The 20,204-nt window shown below is 42.6% G+C and overlaps 2 protein-coding genes across 2 annotated transcripts; one reads left to right on the forward strand and one right to left on the reverse strand.

The window, feature by feature from the left end:
- Positions 1–266: 266 nt before the first annotated feature.
- nod2 (nucleotide-binding oligomerization domain containing 2) lies at positions 267–7,392 on the reverse strand. Its single transcript, XM_088295927.1, has 10 exons — positions 6,857–7,392; positions 6,503–6,626; positions 4,413–6,156; positions 4,257–4,340; positions 3,694–3,777; positions 3,161–3,244; positions 2,999–3,082; positions 2,028–2,111; positions 1,667–1,750; positions 267–929 (listed from the first exon to the last, which is right to left on the reverse strand). The coding sequence occupies exons 1-10, from the start codon at positions 7,277–7,279 to the stop codon at positions 857–859; spliced, it is 2,868 nt and encodes a 955-aa protein (XP_088152053.1). The 5' UTR covers positions 7,280–7,392; the 3' UTR covers positions 267–856.
- Positions 7,393–8,896: 1,504 nt separating this feature from the next.
- Positions 8,897–18,637, forward strand: smc6 (structural maintenance of chromosomes 6). The gene is made up of 27 exons (XM_088297218.1): positions 8,897–9,019; positions 9,279–9,408; positions 9,895–10,030; positions 10,314–10,419; positions 10,553–10,689; positions 11,177–11,238; positions 11,316–11,396; positions 11,483–11,584; positions 11,832–11,951; positions 12,048–12,146; positions 12,211–12,357; positions 12,445–12,533; positions 12,606–12,770; positions 13,165–13,343; positions 13,981–14,182; positions 14,257–14,371; positions 15,032–15,189; positions 15,279–15,414; positions 15,556–15,636; positions 15,709–15,879; positions 16,568–16,705; positions 16,791–16,936; positions 17,232–17,357; positions 17,439–17,544; positions 17,623–17,775; positions 17,846–17,943; positions 18,463–18,637. Exons 2-27 carry the CDS (start codon positions 9,298–9,300, stop codon positions 18,548–18,550), a joined length of 3,252 nt encoding a protein of 1,083 aa, XP_088153344.1. The 5' UTR covers positions 8,897–9,019; positions 9,279–9,297; the 3' UTR covers positions 18,551–18,637.
- Positions 18,638–20,204: the final 1,567 nt, after the last annotated feature.

The raw sequence follows: 20,204 nt of genomic DNA on the forward strand, positions 1-20,204 counted from the left end.
TCCTGCGTGCTTAAGTATAAACGTGCTGTACTAGTTTCATATCAGGCCTCCCAATCGACAGTTTATATTTTGCTTATAAATATATGGCCCAGCTTTCTTGTTGTAATTTTTTTTGCATTTATTCACTTTTATTTTTTTAGGTAAATGTTGAGTTTTGCATTAAATATGTAAAATGTAATTTCAGGAAAAAGCATACAAACATTGGCCTCAGCTCAAATGGATGCAGTGCCTAATAATGTTTGAATGTGCTGTCCTTTTGAACAAAAATAAGAGCATTACCTCAAACGCCTGTTCTACCCTTTCCAAGAGACAATAAATAAACTGTAGCCATTACTATCAAAATTCACCATTGTGTTACTAATAAAGGTCATCAGTGCAATGTAGTCAGGGCCTGCGAGGCCCTCTCCGCTTGCCTGAACACAATAAGAAGCTCAGGCCATTTACAACTTACATGAAATTGTAATATTGTATTCCAACATCGAAAATCTTCAATTCGTGCCATGTCATGGCTGCTCAGCTTCCAGTAGTGTGTTATGTTAGATTTTTTTTTTTTGTCCAATCAGATTTCAGCATATATGTGTTGCTACGCTTCACCTTCACAAAGACTTATGTCGTACTCACTTTGATTTCATGTTCGTTCTTACGTTATTATTTCATGTCCGTTCTTACGTTATTATTTGTGATGTCATGAAATGTGTTGATGATATGATATCACCACTCACACTTGCAATAGAAAAGCAAGAAGGCATTTTACATTAATAAATAAACAAGTCCATCTTCCATCTACACTACATACATGAAAGTGGTTTTTGTTGTCATTCTCATAACTCTGTATTTATATATTTTTAAAAAAGCATCAGAAGATGAGTCTTGATTCACGTCGCGTCATCTCCCCCACCTCCTCAGTGCTCAGGTGATTGTTCCTCAGCCTGCAAAACAAATGCATCATCAACAATCAGTCTCTTAGCTCGCCGGTAGCTAAATTCAAGAAATTTTATTTTCAAAACAATACACATTTCCACATGATATGGTACAAAAATATGAAACCTGAGGTCCCAGCTTAGGCCACTAAGTCCCAATACTTGTGAACATAAAAATAAAACAAACGTAAGGGATAAAATTAATTTGACATCTAACAACAAATTTTATTTATTGTAAATATTCAATGAAAAAATAACAGATCAAAGCATTTTACATAAACATTTGAAACCGTTGATGGTTAATAAAATAAATTGTATTAGACATAATTTTACGCACAGTACATTTAAAAAACAATTAATCTAATAATTGGATAATCACATTTGCATAGATATAACATTTGAATAAATTATAAATTCAACAATTGTGTACATCAAAGTCTCTATTTTATTAAAAACATTTTTTAACTGCACCAATAGTGTAGTGGTACATGCTGCTGTATTTCATGCAGACATCAGAGGTTCATGTCCTTTTCAAGCCCAGAAAAAAAGGCTGAACTGTGTGTAAATGGGTGTTTGGTTTAAAAAATAAAAATAAATAAAAAATACCAACAAAATCACAAGATTTACTGGCTTGATTTCACTCGCAAAAACAACTGAAATGAGGACAAATTAGAATTTGTTTTTTTTAAGTACAAAAGATCACCCCTGGTATAGGCCAAAAAGTTTATACACGCAACGGTGCTCACCATATTGACTTGATATGCATGTTACTCTCCAAGGCTTCAACCAAACACTCCACTCCCTCCATGGTGATGCAGTTTTTGGTCAACCTTGTACAGAGAAGAAGAAGAGGAAGAGGAATGACTTGACGGGTGGAGAACTTGCGCAAGGAAGCCAGGATGGCCGAGTGGTCTAAGGCGCCGCGTTCCGGACCCAGTCTACCCAGGAGGCCTGGGTTCGAATCTCGTGGCTGCCAGGATGGCGGAGTGGTCTAAGGCGCCGCGTTCAGGACCCAGTCTCCCCAGGAGGCCTGGGTTTGAATCTCAAATTTCCCCATTGTGGGACTAATAAAGGCATTATTATTATTATTATTATTATTAAACTTACCACAATTCCTTCAGTGATGTCCCACTCTTGAGCATCTTGGCCAGGGCACAAGCTCCGGTGCTGCCCACGCTGTTGTCCACCAAGCTGTCATTAGCAAAATATTGCCATGAGGGGAGTCTGTTGTTGTTAATGACCACAGTTTCTACACTACACTAGAAACTGTCAAGGTAACCTTGAACAAGGCATCATTCCCACCAACCTCCCACTCTGAGTCCCTCTTCGTATGTGTGTGATCTGGTTTATGTGAGTGGTCGTTAATATAAAGTATAGGTGGGAGTAGAATTTCCGCTAGAGGCACCTGATGAAGTAAAATAATAAATTATTATTTTTTGAGGATTTCAATATTTCTCTGTTTCAGTCCCACAATTTTCACCCTCAAATATGCAATGTCATCGAACATCATTTTTTGATGATTATAATAGACTGACAAAGAAACAGATCATGATCAGACTTGATCATGCACTAAATTCCTATAGTAATGTTGTTTTACGTTTCAGGCGTCGTCTGCCAATGCACAATAGTACAGCCATATCAAACTGCAACATTCTACCTGATGAACAGACAAACACAAAGATGTATATTTTTTCTCTTCTATTAGCAGAAATGGCTATTTTTCTGTTGCTTGAGTCAATTAAACCCACACTTGGAGATCAACAATAGTACAGTCCACTCATTCCAGTATCTTCTGCTAAGCAATGGAAGCCTGCGACCTAACCACAAAAACACAACAATTTTTATCTTGGTGGTTTTTCACTTCTGCTGGAGGAATTCACCATTTCCATATCTTTTTTTACTATTTTGCAACACTCCCCCATCACACACACAACAATGGTGCGGTCTTTCATCATCAGCCGCAAATCAGGAAGTGGCCTTCTAACGTACGGACAATCAAACCAAAACTATTTTGCTCTTGCCGTGATGAGTGTGAGGTGTATTTACAATGCATTTTACCTGGTCACAGAAATTACTACCTTAGCCATGCTAGCGTTTTGCTGCCTTCCAGAGCTCCAGCAATGGCCTCTGCACCTGAATCGCCAATGTTATTACCCCAAAGCCTGAACAAATTTGATGCAACACAATTAATATAATTTTTTTGCATATAATTCAATACAGTATATAGGCCTCTAACTTACCCTAAATGTGTCAGCGAATGGTTGCACTGCAGGCCCTCAGCCAGCAGTTTGGCTCCTTCTGATGTAATATTGTTGTTGCCCAGCCTAAAACGAAGTGAACCACACAGTAAGATAATCGAAAGTTTTACTGTCACATGACGTACACCAGGACACGCCTGCAACCGCCAAGGCTGGTGGTTCTCACTGTGTTTTGTTCCAGTGCTTATTGATTACATTGAATAGATTAATTTGACAGCCATCCTAAAATGGTGAGTGGTGTTTGGCTGCAACAATACACGTCAGAGGGAATTTTCAATGCTCATGCTCGTTGTCCCCGCTACTTGTTAGCGCTCATTTCTGCTCAACGAAGGAAATTGGAAAATGTAGGGCAGCTGACTGGCTGGCTCAGGTGACACTTACAAAACGAACAAAGACTCTTTCCATTAGCTTATCTAAGATCTGGGCCTCCAACATGGCGGACAAACAAATACGGATGATCACATGATCAAAGTCTTCACACATCACCAAACACGGGCTGTGAACATTGCACGAACCTCAAACAGAGGAAATTCTGCTTGGTCTTGAGCAGATGAGAAATGTGATGCGTACAAGCGTCAGTCAGCCTGTTGTTGAAGAGTCTAAAAGGGAACACACTGGTTAAGACGTGATTATATGAAGGAGCTTTATCAGTGGGGCCTTCAAATTTAGACCATCCAAAAGTTCAAAAGCAAGAGTTTTTGAGTTTGTTTGACTTTTTATTTTGCATGTGAGCGTCGTCCACCAGAATACACACACTTAAAACTGATGAATTTTCGGGGAATTTGTGTAATGTACAAACATTAGGTAAAAATGTTTGTATTACAGGCGACCTGAATGCAATCTCAATGCTACAAAAGGCACTTAGTAGCGCTCCCTTGAAAATTGATTGAAATAGTCCATGTCACCAATTTCACTGATCGAAAAATAAATGAGTGGACAATTATAGGCGCTATATATGATCATTTTTTATTTTTTTCCATCACCATCAAAAGTGGACCAAGCATGATTTCAACATTTGACGATCATTAGGAGGTCTTCCTTCAAGACTACACTGGGATATCATTTCAACAAGGCTTACGCAATTTTCTGGAAGTTGTCGCACTGGATTCCCTTTGCCATCAGTTTGCGAATCCCTTCGTCAGTGATGTTATTATTTCTGAGGCTGTTGAAGGGGCGGAGATATATTATTTATGTGATAATAACATCATGAGGTGTGGAAGCTTTTTAGACTCACTAGAGGGCCTTGCAAATATGCAAACAGGGAAGAAGCTGCTCCACACCCACGTCGCCCACAGAATTGTTGTCCAACTCGATTCCCACGGGACTTCTCAGATGCTTGAGCACGTAAGCCAAAGCTGTGCACTCCACAGGTCCGATGTTACAGTAGGTCATCTTCAGATGATCCACCTCCAGCTTGCTCAACGCCTCCTCGGCCATATTGCTCTCCCGCATCTCATAGATGCACTTGATGAGCCAGACGAAGCCCGGCATGGCGTGCATGCTCTTTTTTTCACCTTCAACTGGCTGGGGGATGGACTTGAAGTGTTTATGAATGCCTTTATGCAGGCACCGGACCACCTGTCGCGCTTTCTTTTCCACGGCGGATGTCTGGGCGCAGTTCAGCCACAGGTGCCTGTGTCTCTGGGAAAGGAGGCCGGACACAAAAGTGGCTGTGATTTGTAAATTGGGGGTCTCAGCCATCCCTTGGTGGTGGTCCGGCGATAAGCAGGACCCGAAGCAGGTGCTACTGAATCCTGCCTCCCTCAGCTCAAAGAGCTTAGCGACAGTGGAGCGGTCCGTGTTGTTAGACAAAACGATGTAAAGCGCGGCGAAGAAACATTGCGTGGTCACATGAAGAAATTCGTACCGAAGACTCTGATGGGATGACATTTCCTTGCTTTGGGTGAGGAACCCCGCGCAGATTTCCTTGTCACTAACACAGCAAGTCTCCAGGTCAGTGCCAGCGAAGACATAACAGGAAGCTTCCACGCCCTGGAAAGCAAGCTGACCCAGATGCAAGATGCCGACCAGGTGCTCCCGAAGCCAACTGGCTCCCACAGAACACTTTGAGGGGCTTTGGTGCTGCAAAAAGTGCTGCAGGATCATGAGGTACACGTCCGTTATGGTCTGCGGTGTCCCATTTCCGCAACCCAGCAGCTCCTTGTGGCACTGTGAGACAATCCAGCAGAGGACGGGACTGTGGCAGAGTCCCAATAAAGCCGTGTTGGCCTGAATGGACGCCAGGACTTTAGAGGACACCGACAAGTCGTGGTGTTGTTTCTTGACAAAACAGTTTATGCCATCAGGGGAGAAGCCTTTAAGTAGAAGTTCTTTGCGGAGATGCTTCCTCAACGTTGGACCTACAGCCTCCGGTCGACTGGTCACGACCTTCCGCACCCCTTTCAGGAGGGACCCCTGGAGCAAGTTAAACAGAAGTACGTGCACGGAGGCGGGCTGCGTAGGACAGCAGAGCCTGCGCTCGTCTGAGAAGCTCTGCTTTAGCTCGTCAAGGCCGTCAAACGTAATAACCACGAGGTGCGGGTGGTCCAGGATAAAGCGGAAGATCTCATCCTGGTCGCGGTCGGGCCAGCAGCAGTGGTGGAAGAGCAGGTCTTGGACCGACAGTTCATTGAGTTCCGAATTCAGCTTGCGACAGCTAAAAGGGAACAGAAGGACGAACTCGGAGAGGGTGACCCCTCGAGCCCAGAGAAGGTGGAGCCTCTGGAGTAAGGTGCTCTTACCACTGCCCGCATCACCGGATACCAGGACCGTGTCCGCCTCCTCATTCACGTTGTCTGCTGTACCTACGATATCCTCCAGGCCCAGATGTCTCTGATCCTTGCAGTCGTGCGCCAGTTCAAGTTGGCCTTCAGTGTAGATGTCATCAAGCGACATGTGTCCGGTTCCTCCGTACGTACTGAGGAAGCTGGACTGGGCCAACACAGAACTGCGCAACTTGCTCTGATAAATAAGGAGACCTGCAGAGAGGGTACACAAGGATCACTGTGGTGAAGAAGCGCTTAATCACTGTCTTCTCATTTGACCTACTGATGACATCAGAAGCAACTGGGGGAGTTCAATATCTTGCTCAAGGACACTTTAACACGGTTACAAGGGATGAGGATTGAATACACCCTTGTTAAAATATTGTGTGATATTAAAATAAATTGGTGGTGTAACTGCTGAGTCAGTTTGAACTCGGTTACAATCCAAAAATGCAGCACTTATCAAAGTACGTAAACAATCCTGGGATAAACTGACTCACGTCTGACTAACATGTAGATGATGGAATGCTAATAATTACTGTCGGAAATGATACGAAACCTTTGGGCGTGGTCTTCTCCGCTGTCAGGTTACACTTTGACTGTTGCTTCTGCTCAATGTAGCGCAGCACCACGTTAGCCGCCAACTCACCTTTGGAGCTCACGTGATCCAGCAACCGTCTGGCCTGAGTGAGACAAAGGCCTGTTTATTTACATAGTGGTTAACTTCTTTTTACGCTTCTATGGGAGTTTAAGAAGGCTAATATGTCACTTTTTTTTAAAACACATGACAACCACAAATTACAGTGACACTCTCACACTGTCCCCCACTCACAAATACACTGTGACACAATATACTACACAGGTACAGTACTAATGTTGATGAGTATGCAGCGTCAAATATGAGGTGTGCTACCTGCTGCGAGGGTGTGTGTATGGGCAAGCGTACGTCTCCACAGTCCTTGTGTTTGAAGCATCCTGATTCCAGCAGAGCTTCCAGAACTCCATCCACGCAGTCTTGGAGCTCTTCCACCAGGTTGGGTCTTTGCGTCAACAGCGTCCCGGCAACAAGCTCCGGAGCTTCAGGCCGGATCTGCCGGACAGCCTCGGCGAAGGTCTGGCACGCGGCCTCCCCTTTGGTGTAAACCAGATCCAGAAGATGCCTGGCGTTGGCGTGAAGTGGCCTCCCCTGCACTCGCACGTTGTGGTAATCCTCCCACGAAATATCCCCGTGGGCCAGGAGGACGTCCAGGACCCTCTCCAGGAGCTCGGGCGAGCCGCTGGCGCACAGGCTACAGAGGATTTCACTGCGTTGCTTCAGCACCAGATCCTGGGCCATGGTCACTTTTTGGGAACACACGGAGCAGTCCAGTGGATTTAAGCAAGGACTTGACACAATGTCAAGCTGGAAGGTCTGAGCTTAATGGGCAAGCTGCAGCTTGATCGCCAACATCTCGCATGCCTCTTTTCAAACATGAGGCTTCCTCTTCTTGTTGTTCCTCATTCTGAAACAAAGTGAAACTGTTGCAATGCCAGATGACTGCTAGACACATTACTCAGTAGAACTAAAACACACACAGGGCTTTAACACGTATGCACACAAGCACTCACGCACAAACAAAAACTCAGTCGCCTACACTGTCACACCTAAATCATGCATACATACCTTTACGCATACAGACCGTTACATATTGGCATACTCGTACACACACGTACATACACTGTCACACATACTCACACGAGCTTGCTCACTAACAATATGACAACACACAAACACACTCTCATACATATTGTCATGTAACACACACTGTCAGAAAAACTCACACAAAGTCCGTCATTCCTTTCTGATCATGGTTTATAATTTTATGTACAGGATGTCGAAAAAGTCATTTCAGTGATGCCTTGAGCTTGGACGACTGGGAAATGATGGGAAAAAATAATCACAATTATTGATTGAGAATGAAATGACAATGAATAAATATGATTATTCATTGATTCCAAAACTTAGTCTTATTAAATAATTTAACTACCAAAAGAACTGCGCTATTTTAAAACATTTAAAATGAACAAATTAACCAGTATGTAAAGAAATGAAGAATCTGTTGTGTTCTTTTGTTATTTCAAAGGGTCATTTTTTTTAACAAATATCATGGCGACAACAAAAAAAGCTCATAATTAAGAAAAAAATGAATATCTGATTTGTAGATATTTTCCATGAATTTCTTGATAGTGACCTAAATACCTGGGAATACAATTGTGTTTAAGCATGTCAAATGAGACGAAAAGTATTATGCAATCGCCTATATGTTGTTGTACTCTATAAATAAGATACCTTAGGTGGTTCCAGGCATTAAAATGAACAAGAAAAGTAGTCTAATATCTTATTACGTGTAATAATCATTGACTTCGGCTTTCCTTGCCCAGATTTGGAGGTATTGCGATACATGTTTTATCACTCAATACACTAGTTGAGTTATGAGTTCATAACAACAAAAAAAAAAAAAATCACAAGTTGGGGCACGTAAATCAAGACAACACAGTACAATAGTTACAAATAAAGACATACAGAGAAAACGATTGATAAAACATGTAATATTATTTTGTGGCGAATTATAACATTATAACAAGTGTTTGTTACAGCTGCAGCTGTTTGGAAAACGCAGTATAAATACATCTGCATTGTATTGTGTACTTGACAATATAAATGCTTTCTTTTTGCAGTTTTCATTAAAAAGTAGCAAAGTAGAACTAACAGTAGCAAAGTAGAACGAAAAAATAAAAGGATAGAATACGTGAGAAGATAAAGGACATTATTAGTGCATCATGTCGTCAGAATGTTTGGGGGCGAATACGTTGTCTTGTGCCACCCTAAAAAGCGACAGTTTCAGGAGTTTCAAAAAACTTGCTACATTTCAACAAAAATGCATCACTCGTTGCGTAGTGAAAGTAGGCACAAGATCTTGTGCATTCTCGCGAGATGTCAATAAGAATGCTTGGCGGCGCAAGTTTCATCTTGCTTGTTGTTACGCCTGCACCACTCACCCACACATCGTCTCTTATCACTACGTTCGACCGTAAGGTACGCTATCCCCGTATAGTTGGAAAGTCCTCCAAACCTCATGAATAATCTCTGTGGGTAACAAAACGATGTTTTGCTCTTTTTCTGCGGTAACTGGCCGATTGACAGCTAGCTGATGCTAACGCTACCGTATTAGTTTCGTTTCATTTGTGCAGTGCACTTTGTGGAGTGAATGACTAGCGACAATGTCGCTGTTCGTTTCATAGCTTGGCAGTGAGCAGCCAGCAGCTTAGCCCTTTTCCTTTATTTCTCTTTTTAGGTTGAAGGGGGAGCGCAGAATGTCCAAAAGGAAAAGTAGTCCTGTGAACGTCACCCCCGACAAACGAGTGGCATTTGAGCAGCAAGACGACTGCGAAGATGAAGCGGCAGAGTCTCAACTTTGTACACAGGTAAACATGTGTATAGGAAGCGTTCCCACTGCACGGCTTAATGCCCTATTCGGTTTCTCTTCTTTGGTTAAATACGACTTTTTTGCTTACTCGTTTACATTACAAAAACAAATGTGACCTCTAATGTAAAAACAACGCCGCGATGTGACACGCATGGGTACAAAGCACGACGCCGAGTAAAAAAACAAAGCAAAAACAAACAATGTCACGTGGCATTGTTTGCGGAAGCATGGTCCCTAATGTAGGGACTCATTTTATCTTCTCATGTATCCGGAGTAGCAAGGCGGGAGGAGGTAGAAATATTTTTTTGGAGCGTGGGGTTGAGGCAAGCTTCTCGATCTCCTCATTTAATGGTGACGTCATGTAATTGTTCCAATTTTTGTGGCTGAATTACCATCATGACAAATGTCTACTTTAAGTGTCATGTTTCAAGTGGGATTAAATTAAAGTTATCAACAGTTACTCAAAACAACTTTGTTTGTTTAGGAGCAAAGTGTGGGCGAGGTGGCGAGTGACGCCGGCATAGTGGCGAGCATCACATTGAAGAACTTCATGTGCCACTCTTTTCTCGGACCCATCACCTTCGGACCCAACATCAACTTTGTCATCGGTCGCAATGGAAGTGAGTGGGAGTGATCCCCTTGTCAGGGGGATGATATATTTATTTGTTTGTAGTTACATCGCATGTGCAAATCCCAGGAGGGATACAAAGACAAAAGCAAATCTTGTTTAAAATGTCTGTGACATTTTATTCAAGTTGTTTGACAAAATCACTTAAAAATGTAAATTGGGTTTTTGTGAAGAAAAATAACTTAGCCCAGCTGTAATTTGTATCTTTTAGGCCAAGTGCTTCTTGTTGCCCATGGCTTTAGTCATTCAGCATGAAATCTGGCTCTTTTGCGCAGGTGGAAAGAGCGCCATCCTGACAGCGCTCATTGTCTCGTTAGGCGGCAACGCGCAGGCCACAAGCAGAGGATCATCCCTCAGAAGTTTTGTCAAGGAAGGTGAAAGGTAAAGGTTTTGCTCTAAACTTCTCTTCCTTTCTCTTTCCCACACTTTTTCCTTCTGCCTAGGCACACAACTGCAGTGCCATTGTATTAATACATTTAAAAAAAAAATCATCTTGGTTCTTCTGTTGTCACAGCTCGGCCGACGTGTCAATCACCCTGCATAACAAAGGGAAGGACGCCTACAAACCGGAGCTGTATGGTCCGGCCATCATCATAGACCTGCGGCTCACCCGTGATGGAGTGAGGACCTACAAGCTGAAGAGTCAAAACGGTAAACTTGACTTGACACTCAAACACATGTAGCCTGGACGGAAAGCAAAAAGTCATTCGCGACATCGTGAAGTCATGACATCGTTAAGACAGGTTCTTCACGTAACATAGAGGTCAGGGTTGATACTCTCGCTGCACTTCAATACAATACATATAGCGCATTTCACAGTTCATCTGCTATACTGTTTAGCTCACAGGTGTCAACCTCAACTTAAATGTAACATGAAAGAACAACTATGAACTAACTTGTTAACCAAGGAAACTAAGAATATACTAAAATAACAGCAATAAAAAAACAGTCCTTGGTGGAAGTCAGCGATTGTGTGAGCGTCTGGCCGTTGCTTTCATGCTCTCTTGTATGTTTTTTATAGTTAGTAAAAACCATCAGGATCAACTGCAGATTTCCGCAAAAGAAAAGTAGATGCGTTCCACAAAAGATTCGGTTATCCCTTCTTTGTCTCTGTAATTTTCCCCCATCTTCTCTCTAGGGCAAATTATCTCAACTAAAAAGGAGGAGCTTGAGTCTATTATGGACAGTTTTAATATTCAGGTAGCAGCTGCACAAATGGAGGATATTGATTGTGTTGTTTATGAGAGCGCTGATCAAATAGTCTTTTTCTTGCCAAGGTCAACAATCCAGTGTCTGTCCTCAACCAGGAGATGAGCAAGTACTTCCTGTACTCCAAAGGAGAAGGAGACAAATACAAGGTTTGTTTGCTTGAACTTTGTCTTTTCTGTGTTCAAGACTCATTGTTCATTTCGTCTCACTCTTTTTTAACTTTTTCTTTGCTCAGCTGTTCATGAAGGCCACGCAACTGGAACAGATGAAAGAAGACTTCATCCACATCAAAACCACCAAACATATGACAGAGGATAAAGTGGCACAACACAGTGAGGTAGCAATTGCTGTTGGAATGTCTACTGCTAGGTTCACGCCAAATCTGTTGCGAGCGTTTTCGGCGGCGCGATTGAATTGCAGTCAATGGAGTTCGCGCGGTTGAGTCCGGGGTCGGTGCGAATGATGCTTTTGGAATGATGGCACGCAGAGTAAAGCACTGAATAACTTGTCAGCCAAGCAAGGCTCTCAGAACAGATTGAGTGCAAAGTGGCCGTAGGAGACGTTTGTTTGAATGTGTGTCACAGTACTTGAAAGAGTTGAAGCAGAAGTACCTGGAGAGAGAGGACCGTTACAAGAACCTGTCATCCATTGACGAGATGCGCACCAAGCTGGAGGAGTTACAGAAGCAGATGGCCTGGGCTCTGGTTAGCTCATTTGCTCTTCCCTCTAGAATCATGAAGTAGGTCAAGAGACTTTATCTGATATGATATTCTGAGGTGGGCCTTGTGACTCTGTGGCAGGTGATGGAGATGGAGAAGGAGCTCGAGCCAATGAAAGAGAAACTGCAGGCCAATAAACAATCCACAGAGAAATATGATGACAAAGTGAAAGAGTGGAAGGTAACAACGCCATGGAAGACTTGAAGTGCTTCTGCCCACATGAAGATCGTGCCTCTGCTTCCAGAACAAGGTCAAGGATGCTGAGAAGAAATACAAACAGATCCAGGAACAGCTGGAGGGCATCACTCAGCAAGTCCAGGAACTGCAGCCCAAATGTGCCGAGCTCAAGGCTGAGGCGCAGAAACACGACGTCCTTTTCAAGTCCAGCGAGGTTAGCGTTTATATATATGTATATATATATTTTTTTTAACGCAATTGCCCTTCAAGGCATTTACAGTCATTGTGTGTATGTTTCCAGGTTGCAGTCCACAGATGCCAGGTTAGCCTGAGGCACCTTGAGAGGGACAAGGCTCAGCTGTCCTCCAAGATAAACGATCTCCAGCTTAGGTGCAATATACAAACGGTAAAATCCAGCACGTCTCTCCTTCTTACTAGTTCTCATTTTGAACATCCTTCCAGCATCAACCAGGCAACGGGGTCAGCGAGGGAGGCCAGGGCCAAAGGCATGCAGCGCATCCAGTGCCACCTGGAAGCTCTAAATCACCAAATGTCAACTCTGGGTCAGCAGATCGGCCAGTATAAGCACGCCTGCACTCGTGCCAAGGAAGAACATGGAAAGCTACGGTAAAAGCACAAAAAAAAAAAGTGCCAACATATTTATACATCAAAATAATCTCTTGAGGTCATGAAAATAGTGTGTCGCTGCCCCTCAGCGCAATGAACAGGTGAGACATTTTCAGAATGGAGTATGTAATTCCCTCCATGATTCTCACACTTCAGTTACATTTCTTTGCAATCAAATCATCTTGAAGACATGCTTTTTAGATCACGACCTTGATGATATTTAAGTGTTGGAGTATTTTTATGCTTTAAATGATTACTATAAAAATTTGCAATGTATTAATGGGGCAGTGAGTTAGTAGCTTTTTATTTTTACTTTTTTTGAAGCTATTTGTGGCTGTGCTCAATCCTTACACTCCATGAAGACTTGGCTAAATGTTCCTTGATGTGCTTTTAGACAAGAGCACGACGCACTGAAGAGGTCAATAGAAGGCCACTCGAGTAACTTACGGACGATGGAAGGCAGTCGATCCAATCGGCTGCGGCGCTTTGGGGAACACATGCCTGAGCTGCTCCTCGCCATCCAGGATGCTAACAAACGGGGTCTATTTAAACACAAGCCACGAGGCCCACTAGGTAATATTTGATTTAATAATTCCATGCAACTCTAATATAGGGGTGTCCAAATGGTCCCCAGGACGTAGTTTGGATGCTGCTGCTTCAAGACATATAGCTGAAGCCAGAAGTTTACATAGGCTATATAAAAACATTTTACATGTTTTTTTTCTCACTGTCTGACATGAAATCAGATTCAATTTTCTGATTCAGGTCAATTCAGGTGACCAAAATTATTTGCTAACTGCCAGAATAATGAGCGATGTGTTTTTCGTATGTCATTTTTCAATTTTATTTATGTGTTTATTTTTATTATTCGTTTCATGGTTTTTTTTCAGGTTTGTTCAATAACATACAAATTATCCTCTTTAACAATTGAAGGCTTAAAGATTCTGCTCAGTTCAATTTGATAGACTATTTCTGAGAATCGGAGAAAAGAATCATTTGTGTAATCGTTTAGAACACGGTGCAAGTCTGTCAACACATTTAGCAGAAGTGTTATAAATCGAATAATAAGCTTACTGTTTGTAAACTTCTGACTTTGAAGAAAATAAATAAAAAAAAAAAAAGGTTTTTTTTCTAATCCTAATTGACCTAAAAAAAGAAGTTTTGACTGATTTCATGTCAGTGAGCTTGTGCGTCTTTTTCTGTCCTACAGGTTATCTGATCAAGCTGAAAGACCCGCAGCAGGCTCTCGCCATGGAGGTGTGTTTACAAAGTCTGCTGCAGACATTTACCTGTGACAACTACGATGATGAGAAAGTGCTGAAGGGGCTCATGGCCAATGTCCTGCCGTCAGGTCGCAGGCCTCCCATCATCACCAGCAAGTTTCTCCCACACATCCATGATACAAGAAAGAGGTAGGGAAGGGACCCACTAGAACCGAGTATATTTTAAATCCAGAGTTTAATTTGACTTGGTTTGTCTCATTTAGGGCTGTAAACCACCCAAACTACCCCTCCGTGCTTCAGACTCTAGAAATTGATGACCCGGTTGTGGCAAATTGTCTGATCGATCAAAGGGGCATTGAGAACATTTTGCTCATCAAGGTACTGTATCAAAAAACAAATTATTTCTATTCGATAAATGCCAGAATAATATCAAAGTGATATATTTTTTTTTTTCATGACTTTGGTCAAAGTCAGTTTGCATACATTTTATTCGTGTTTGGTACCATTGTCTAGGTCTGAGACATTAAATGTATCTCAGAAATATATACAATGTGTTCCAAAGTTTTGTGCTTCTGATGATATTAGTTGCTGAATCAGGAGTGAAGCAGAAACATACTTTCATTTACTTGAATCGTTTAAGTTTGTGGTCTTCTGTTTTCCATATCTCCCTACTACAACACACCTTATTGTTTGAATCAGGTGTGTCGCAGCAGGGATAGATGGAAAGCAGACAGGATAGTGGCTCTTGAGGAACAGGATTTAAGACCTCAGGTTTAAGAGATGCATTGAGAAAACCCATCTTTGAGTTAAACCTAACATAAGCCAACGTTCCACCAGATGGTGCCATAGAACGACTTTTATCACTTCAAACATCCAATACAGGAGATTTCTGCACATAACGTAGGAGAGGTTCCCCCAAAAAAAACAATCGCAAATTTGCAAAATTCCGAACCATAAAGATGCGGGCGTTCACTGTATCTCGTGAAAATTTACACCACTCTGGGTTAGTTGACCGCATGCGTGTGCGCTCCTGTGTAGAATCGTGCCGAGGCTTGTCGCGTGATGTCGGAACACCCGCCCGCCAACTGCTACCAGGCTTTCTCCAAGGATGGCGACCAGATTTTCACCAACCGCTGCTACGCAGCTGAGCAGACCCGAGCCAACTGTCTCTCGAGGGACGTGGAAGAGGAGATCAGGTGAAAATCTTCAGGCGAAACATTGCCGCTGTGTTGAACCGCTTAATAACAGTCATCGCATTCTCGGCCTTTTATTTCCCATTTTGCAGACACCTACAAAGAGAGCTGGACACTCAAAAAGCTCAGGCGTTGAGCTTGCAGCAACAAATGAAGACGTTGGATAAGGACATCAAACAAAACGAGAAGCTGGAGAGCGAAGCCGGCGCTGAGTTGATGCTTGCCAATGTATTGCCTCTCTCTTTTTTTTTTTTTTAACGTTGAGTTTGTTTTGGGATATTATTGAATTTATTTCTTATCCTAATTCTCATCACATTTTATCCCATTGATATGAGTGCGGAACGCCACAAATGAACACATTTATTGCAGGACAAAGCCACAAAGTATCGACTGGAGCTGTCAGACCTCCAGAATTTGGAAGAGCCTCAGCTAGAGGACCTCAAGCCGCTGGTTGGTTACCAAGTGCAATGTTGACTAGTCATCGCGCAGTCTCTCCAGTTGGCTCAATTGTAAACTTCACAGGAGGAGGACCTTCAGGAAATTGTCGCCAAGATCTCGACAGAGAACAGAACGTGCGAGGAGGCAAGAGCCCGGACGTCTGAGCTCAGGGATGACTATGTGAAGGCGGAGGAAGAGTACAAGCAGCACAAGGATCGCATCAGCACCATCGCCGAGGAGGCGGACGCAATCAAGGTAAGATGCCTCTGAACACTATCGAATGTGACATGTGACTACCATTGTGAACCTTCGCTGTCACCATTCAATTGTGGTTGTCAAGCTGGCTTGCACCGCAGCAGCACGGACTTGATTTTAACCGAAGAGCATATTAAATATTTATAATTTCATCAATAATATTTGCACTATTTTGCACCACAGAGTACTGACTTTTGAGAGCTACACAATCGTAGGTCTCAAAATTATATATTTTAATCAATTTAGCTTTGCTAAGGGACAATGATTTTATTGGCATCTAATCTGACATTCATGTATAAAGAACATGTATGTTAGTACAAAATGTAAAACATTTTGGTGTTTAAAAAAATGCATTTTTTATCTATTTTTTCAAACTATTCTCCAGAGAGACTTGTAGTCCCAAAAATACGGTATTTTAAGTGTATGATTGCTTCAATCCTAGTGGAAACGGATAATGTGACACCTTAAGTTGGTGGCGTTCCCGACATTTAATTTTTGTGCGACAATCTGACTGTCCTAATCGAGCTTTGTTTGCACGAAGTGATAAAACCTTCACGGATGAGAGATTAATTTTTTTCTAAGACACACAGAGTAGTCCGGTTGCGATTGATTCAACGACCTGGATGAAGGAGAATACATTCACGAGCATTTTCAACATCCCTACTTGTGACTTTGTGTCATTGCGAAGGAGGAGCTGATCAAGGTGGACCAGGAGGTGATGAAGTGCAAACATCACAAGAAGTACTACGACGACAAGCGCAGCGGCCATCTCAAAAGTATTCAGGAGCTGGAAGCCACTCTGCAGAGCAAGGAGCAGGAAGTTGAGGTAGGATCGTCCGCTCCTCAGAGGAACACCTGCCGTATCATTTAGGAACCATTCACCCGGTTGTCTCGTGCCTGATTATATACAGGCAAACATATCCAAAGCCAGAAAGATTTGGCCCGAGCGCCTTGAAGTGGAGCGGAACGCCTGGAGCCTGGACACGGAGATCAGCCGGCTCAAGGTGAAGATCGCCACCCAGCAGGAGCAAGAGGGCGACTGCGAGGAGATCATCAGGTGCCTTTGTGTAGAAATCTCAAGTAGCACACCTGCATCCCTCTTGGGCGTTAGCCCCAGCCAGCCAAGCCCATGTCACATGTAGACAACTGTTCGCGCTCACGTACTCAGCGTAGGATGGTTTTAAGTTTTCCATTCACCTCCCGTGCATATTTTGGGATGTGGAAGGCACCATGAAAAAAGTTTCCCCTTTCACAATGCATTGCTCAATTTCAGCAGATGTTAAATCTTTTCATGGAGAGAGGTCAACAGCTGCAATGTAATAGTCCCCCCCCCCCTGACATGACCGTTGCAGAGAGTACCGTGATGCTCTGGCGAAATACAACAACAACGCGCAGCAGATGAAGAACCTCAACTTGTTTATCAAAAGCCTGGACAGGGTTATGAATCAAAGACTTAAGGTTTTTGCTGATCTGAGAAGGTAAGCGAGGAAAGCAGCCAAGTTTATTTCCCTGAGTCCTGCGACTGCGCTTTAAAAGTCTCCACACCTCCTTGTCTTCAGATACCTGTCGGCGCGTTGTCAATATTACTTCAAAAGCATGCTGGCGCAGAGAGGCTACACGGGAACCATGAACTTTGACCACAAGAACGAAACTCTCACCATCTCAGTGAGAACAAGTCCCCCACCCTCCCTGACAATCGTTATTCAGCGACTGGGCCGTAACGTCTTTTCTCGTCCCGGTCAGGTGCAACCTGGAAGAGGAAGCAAAGGCGACAGCTTCAACATGCGCTCGCTTTCGGGCGGCGAGCGTTCCTTCTCCACCGTATGCTTCGTTCTCTCGCTCTGGGCCATCACGGAGGCGCCCTTCCGCTGCTTGGATGAATTTGATGTTTATATGGCAAGTAAAATTGAGTTTCAATGATTAGAAAAGAGCTTGTCTTAGAAGTGTGCTATGATGTTAAATTTAGGACATGGTGAATCGGAGGATCTCCGTGGACATGATGCTGCAAGTGGCCGATGGTCAGCGTTACCGGCAGTTTATCTTCCTCACGCCACAGAGCATGGGGTGAACACTCACATTGTCAATATTGTTTATTTGGTTCCAAGTGGTTGTTACTTGACAGCTTTGCATGGGCTCATTCGCCTGCTTGAATTTTGACGTGCATCTAGCATGCGCATGATCACGAACCTGTTACACAAACCATTCACTAGTTGAATTATTAAGCGCCAACAAATGATTTTCCTAAGTCTTATGCGGTCGGTTTAAATGCGCTTTGACTTGCCTTTTTAGTTTGACAGTAAACGCCACAATGAACAGATTGAAACTTCTTTTTTGCAGAATTGTTTATGATCTGCCAAACTGTAGTTTGTTGTGAAGTGAGTGAATTTCAATGCCACCATACAGGGCTCATATGCCAAATTTTTGCTCCCAAGTCAACGTAAAAACATCCTCCCAACGACGGCACGCATCTCAAAAAACTCTGGTCTCTTTTATCGCAAGGCATCACTGGAGTAGACTCACAAAATTGTGACTCAAAAAGTTTCATTATAAAAACATTGAACATTTTCCTTCTACTCTTTTAAGTTCTCTTCCAGAAACTGATCTCATCACAGTCCTCCATCTCAACGATCCGCAAAGAAACCAAGAAAAGCAAGATGAGGAGCAATCCTAATGTAGCAGCTGTAGCATTTAGTATTTCTGTTTTAAAAAATGTTCAAAACAAAATCTTCTGCGCACATAATAAAGTTTTGCACTTTTACGTTGTGTAGCGGAGTTGATTGTTGTCTCAATTGCTAAAATATTAATGTTGTTTGATGCATCAATGATGCTCATTAAGTTCCATATAGGAATGCAATGTTGGTTGATTGAGTCCACAACAAATCAGTTTGGTCTTTGAGAGCCACTGAAGTTCTTAACATATTTTTGTCACAGGATATACATTACATGTTTCCAGGCCACTTGTTGCCTGGCAAAAGTCATGAGGCTCAATCATAACTGCGCCATAACTAAGAAACACATATAACAGCCATGCCCACTCGTTGCTAGCAGATTCAGAGGGCACAATCATAACTGATTTACAGGCCGATGGAGAAAGCATGACAGATTCATGGGGTCCAGTCATCAGAGCCCCAAAACTCATTTAAAGACATTCAGAATTCAATCATCATAATAATCGTCGTTTCGGTCATGTGGTACAAAATTGCGAAAATGGAAATTAAATGTCTTTGGAAAATTTCTTCGACTCTTCATTAAAAGAGGTTCTTTTAACGGTTATTACGTTTAGAACACAGCATTATGGCAGCAACAAGGTACATTAGTTTGAACTGATAAAATGCAATAGTTGTCAATAAAATAATTTAAAAGGAAGAAAAAGAAAGGATTTCGTTTTTTGCTACCCACTCTAACCAATTTGGGCTTTTATTAATTCATTATCAATTTAGTGCGGAAAAAAAATCCCAGCTAAACTATTGCCCTCATTTATGGATTCCGTTTATGTCCTGGTGTGCTGTGAAGGCCTATTAAAGGTTGGGTGCAATTTGGTTCTCTGGCCACTTGGTGACAGTGTTGCATTACTGGTCAACAATAGCAGCTTCGGCTTTTACTCTTAAAATTGTCATGTTGCACGTCTGTACGATATTACAGCTATGTATTCAAATCCAAGCTACGAGGACCCTGACATGAGCTTTACAGTGACGACAACAACCACTTTTACGCGAAATTCCGCCTTGTTGTAGAATTACATACTCCCCTGGGAAGGTCTACAGTTAGCCTCGCGTTAAAGCAGCGGTTTTTTGGGGTGGGCGTGGCCAAGGCGCGCTTGATTTCACGTGGTTCTGTTTACAAAATGAGTTGGACTGGCCAAGGCTCGCCTGTTCCACGTGCTTAGAGTCTTTCACGTCTGTACTTGTACTAAAAGAAGAGCACTTTGAATGACAACACAGCATGAAATCATGTAATACATTTTTGCAAAGACGCATCTCATTTAAAGGACGGGAAAGTTATTGATAACGTTTAACACTGCAAAGATTTGCACAACACATTTCTGAATGTCATGTTTTAATCTAGCATTGACGTTACATAAACCATCTGTTAGCTGCGAAGCTAACGTCTTGGGAGTTGTTTGGGCGTATTCGATGCATTAATAAACTCCAACCCCAAGACTTAATGTGGCTCGGATGTAGCGGGAATTATTTTTTTGTTGTTGAGTGATGTTTTTTTTCCTGGCTGGCACATTGTCATGTGCTTAAGGTGAATCTGCCAAAGGAGTAAAAATGTTTATTGTGCAAACGAACTCGCAAATATGTTCGCACGTGCTAAATGCTACA

The sequence above is a fragment of the Idiotropiscis lumnitzeri genome, chromosome 5 (genome assembly GCF_059441095.1).
Source record: "Idiotropiscis lumnitzeri isolate Australia: NSW breed Sydney's pygmy pipehorse chromosome 5, RoL_Ilum_1.0, whole genome shotgun sequence".
Classification (NCBI taxonomy): domain Eukaryota; kingdom Metazoa; phylum Chordata; class Actinopteri; order Syngnathiformes; family Syngnathidae; genus Idiotropiscis; species Idiotropiscis lumnitzeri.

Bases quoted from the DNA above. Each gene is read 5' to 3' on its own strand.
- smc6 (XM_088297218.1), top strand. From the start codon at position 9,298: ATGTCCAAAAGGAAAAGTAGTCCTGTGAACGTCACCCCCGACAAACGA. The intron at 11,952-12,047 runs GTTAGCTCATTT...ACTCTGTGGCAG, and splicing joins AGCAGATGGCCTGGGCTCTG to GTGATGGAGATGGAGAAGGA. The intron at 14,183-14,256 runs GTAGGGAAGGGA...TGTCTCATTTAG, and splicing joins ATCCATGATACAAGAAAGAG to GGCTGTAAACCACCCAAACT.
- nod2 (XM_088295927.1), bottom strand. From the start codon at position 7,279: ATGGCCCAGGATCTGGTGCTGAAGCAACGCAGTGAAATCCTCTGTAGC. The intron at 6,627-6,856 runs GTAGCACACCTC...TGTCTCACTCAG, and splicing joins TACACACACCCTCGCAGCAG to GCCAGACGGTTGCTGGATCA. The intron at 2,112-2,998 runs GTAGTAATTTCT...TGCTAATGACAG, and splicing joins AAAACGCTAGCATGGCTAAG to CTTGGTGGACAACAGCGTGG.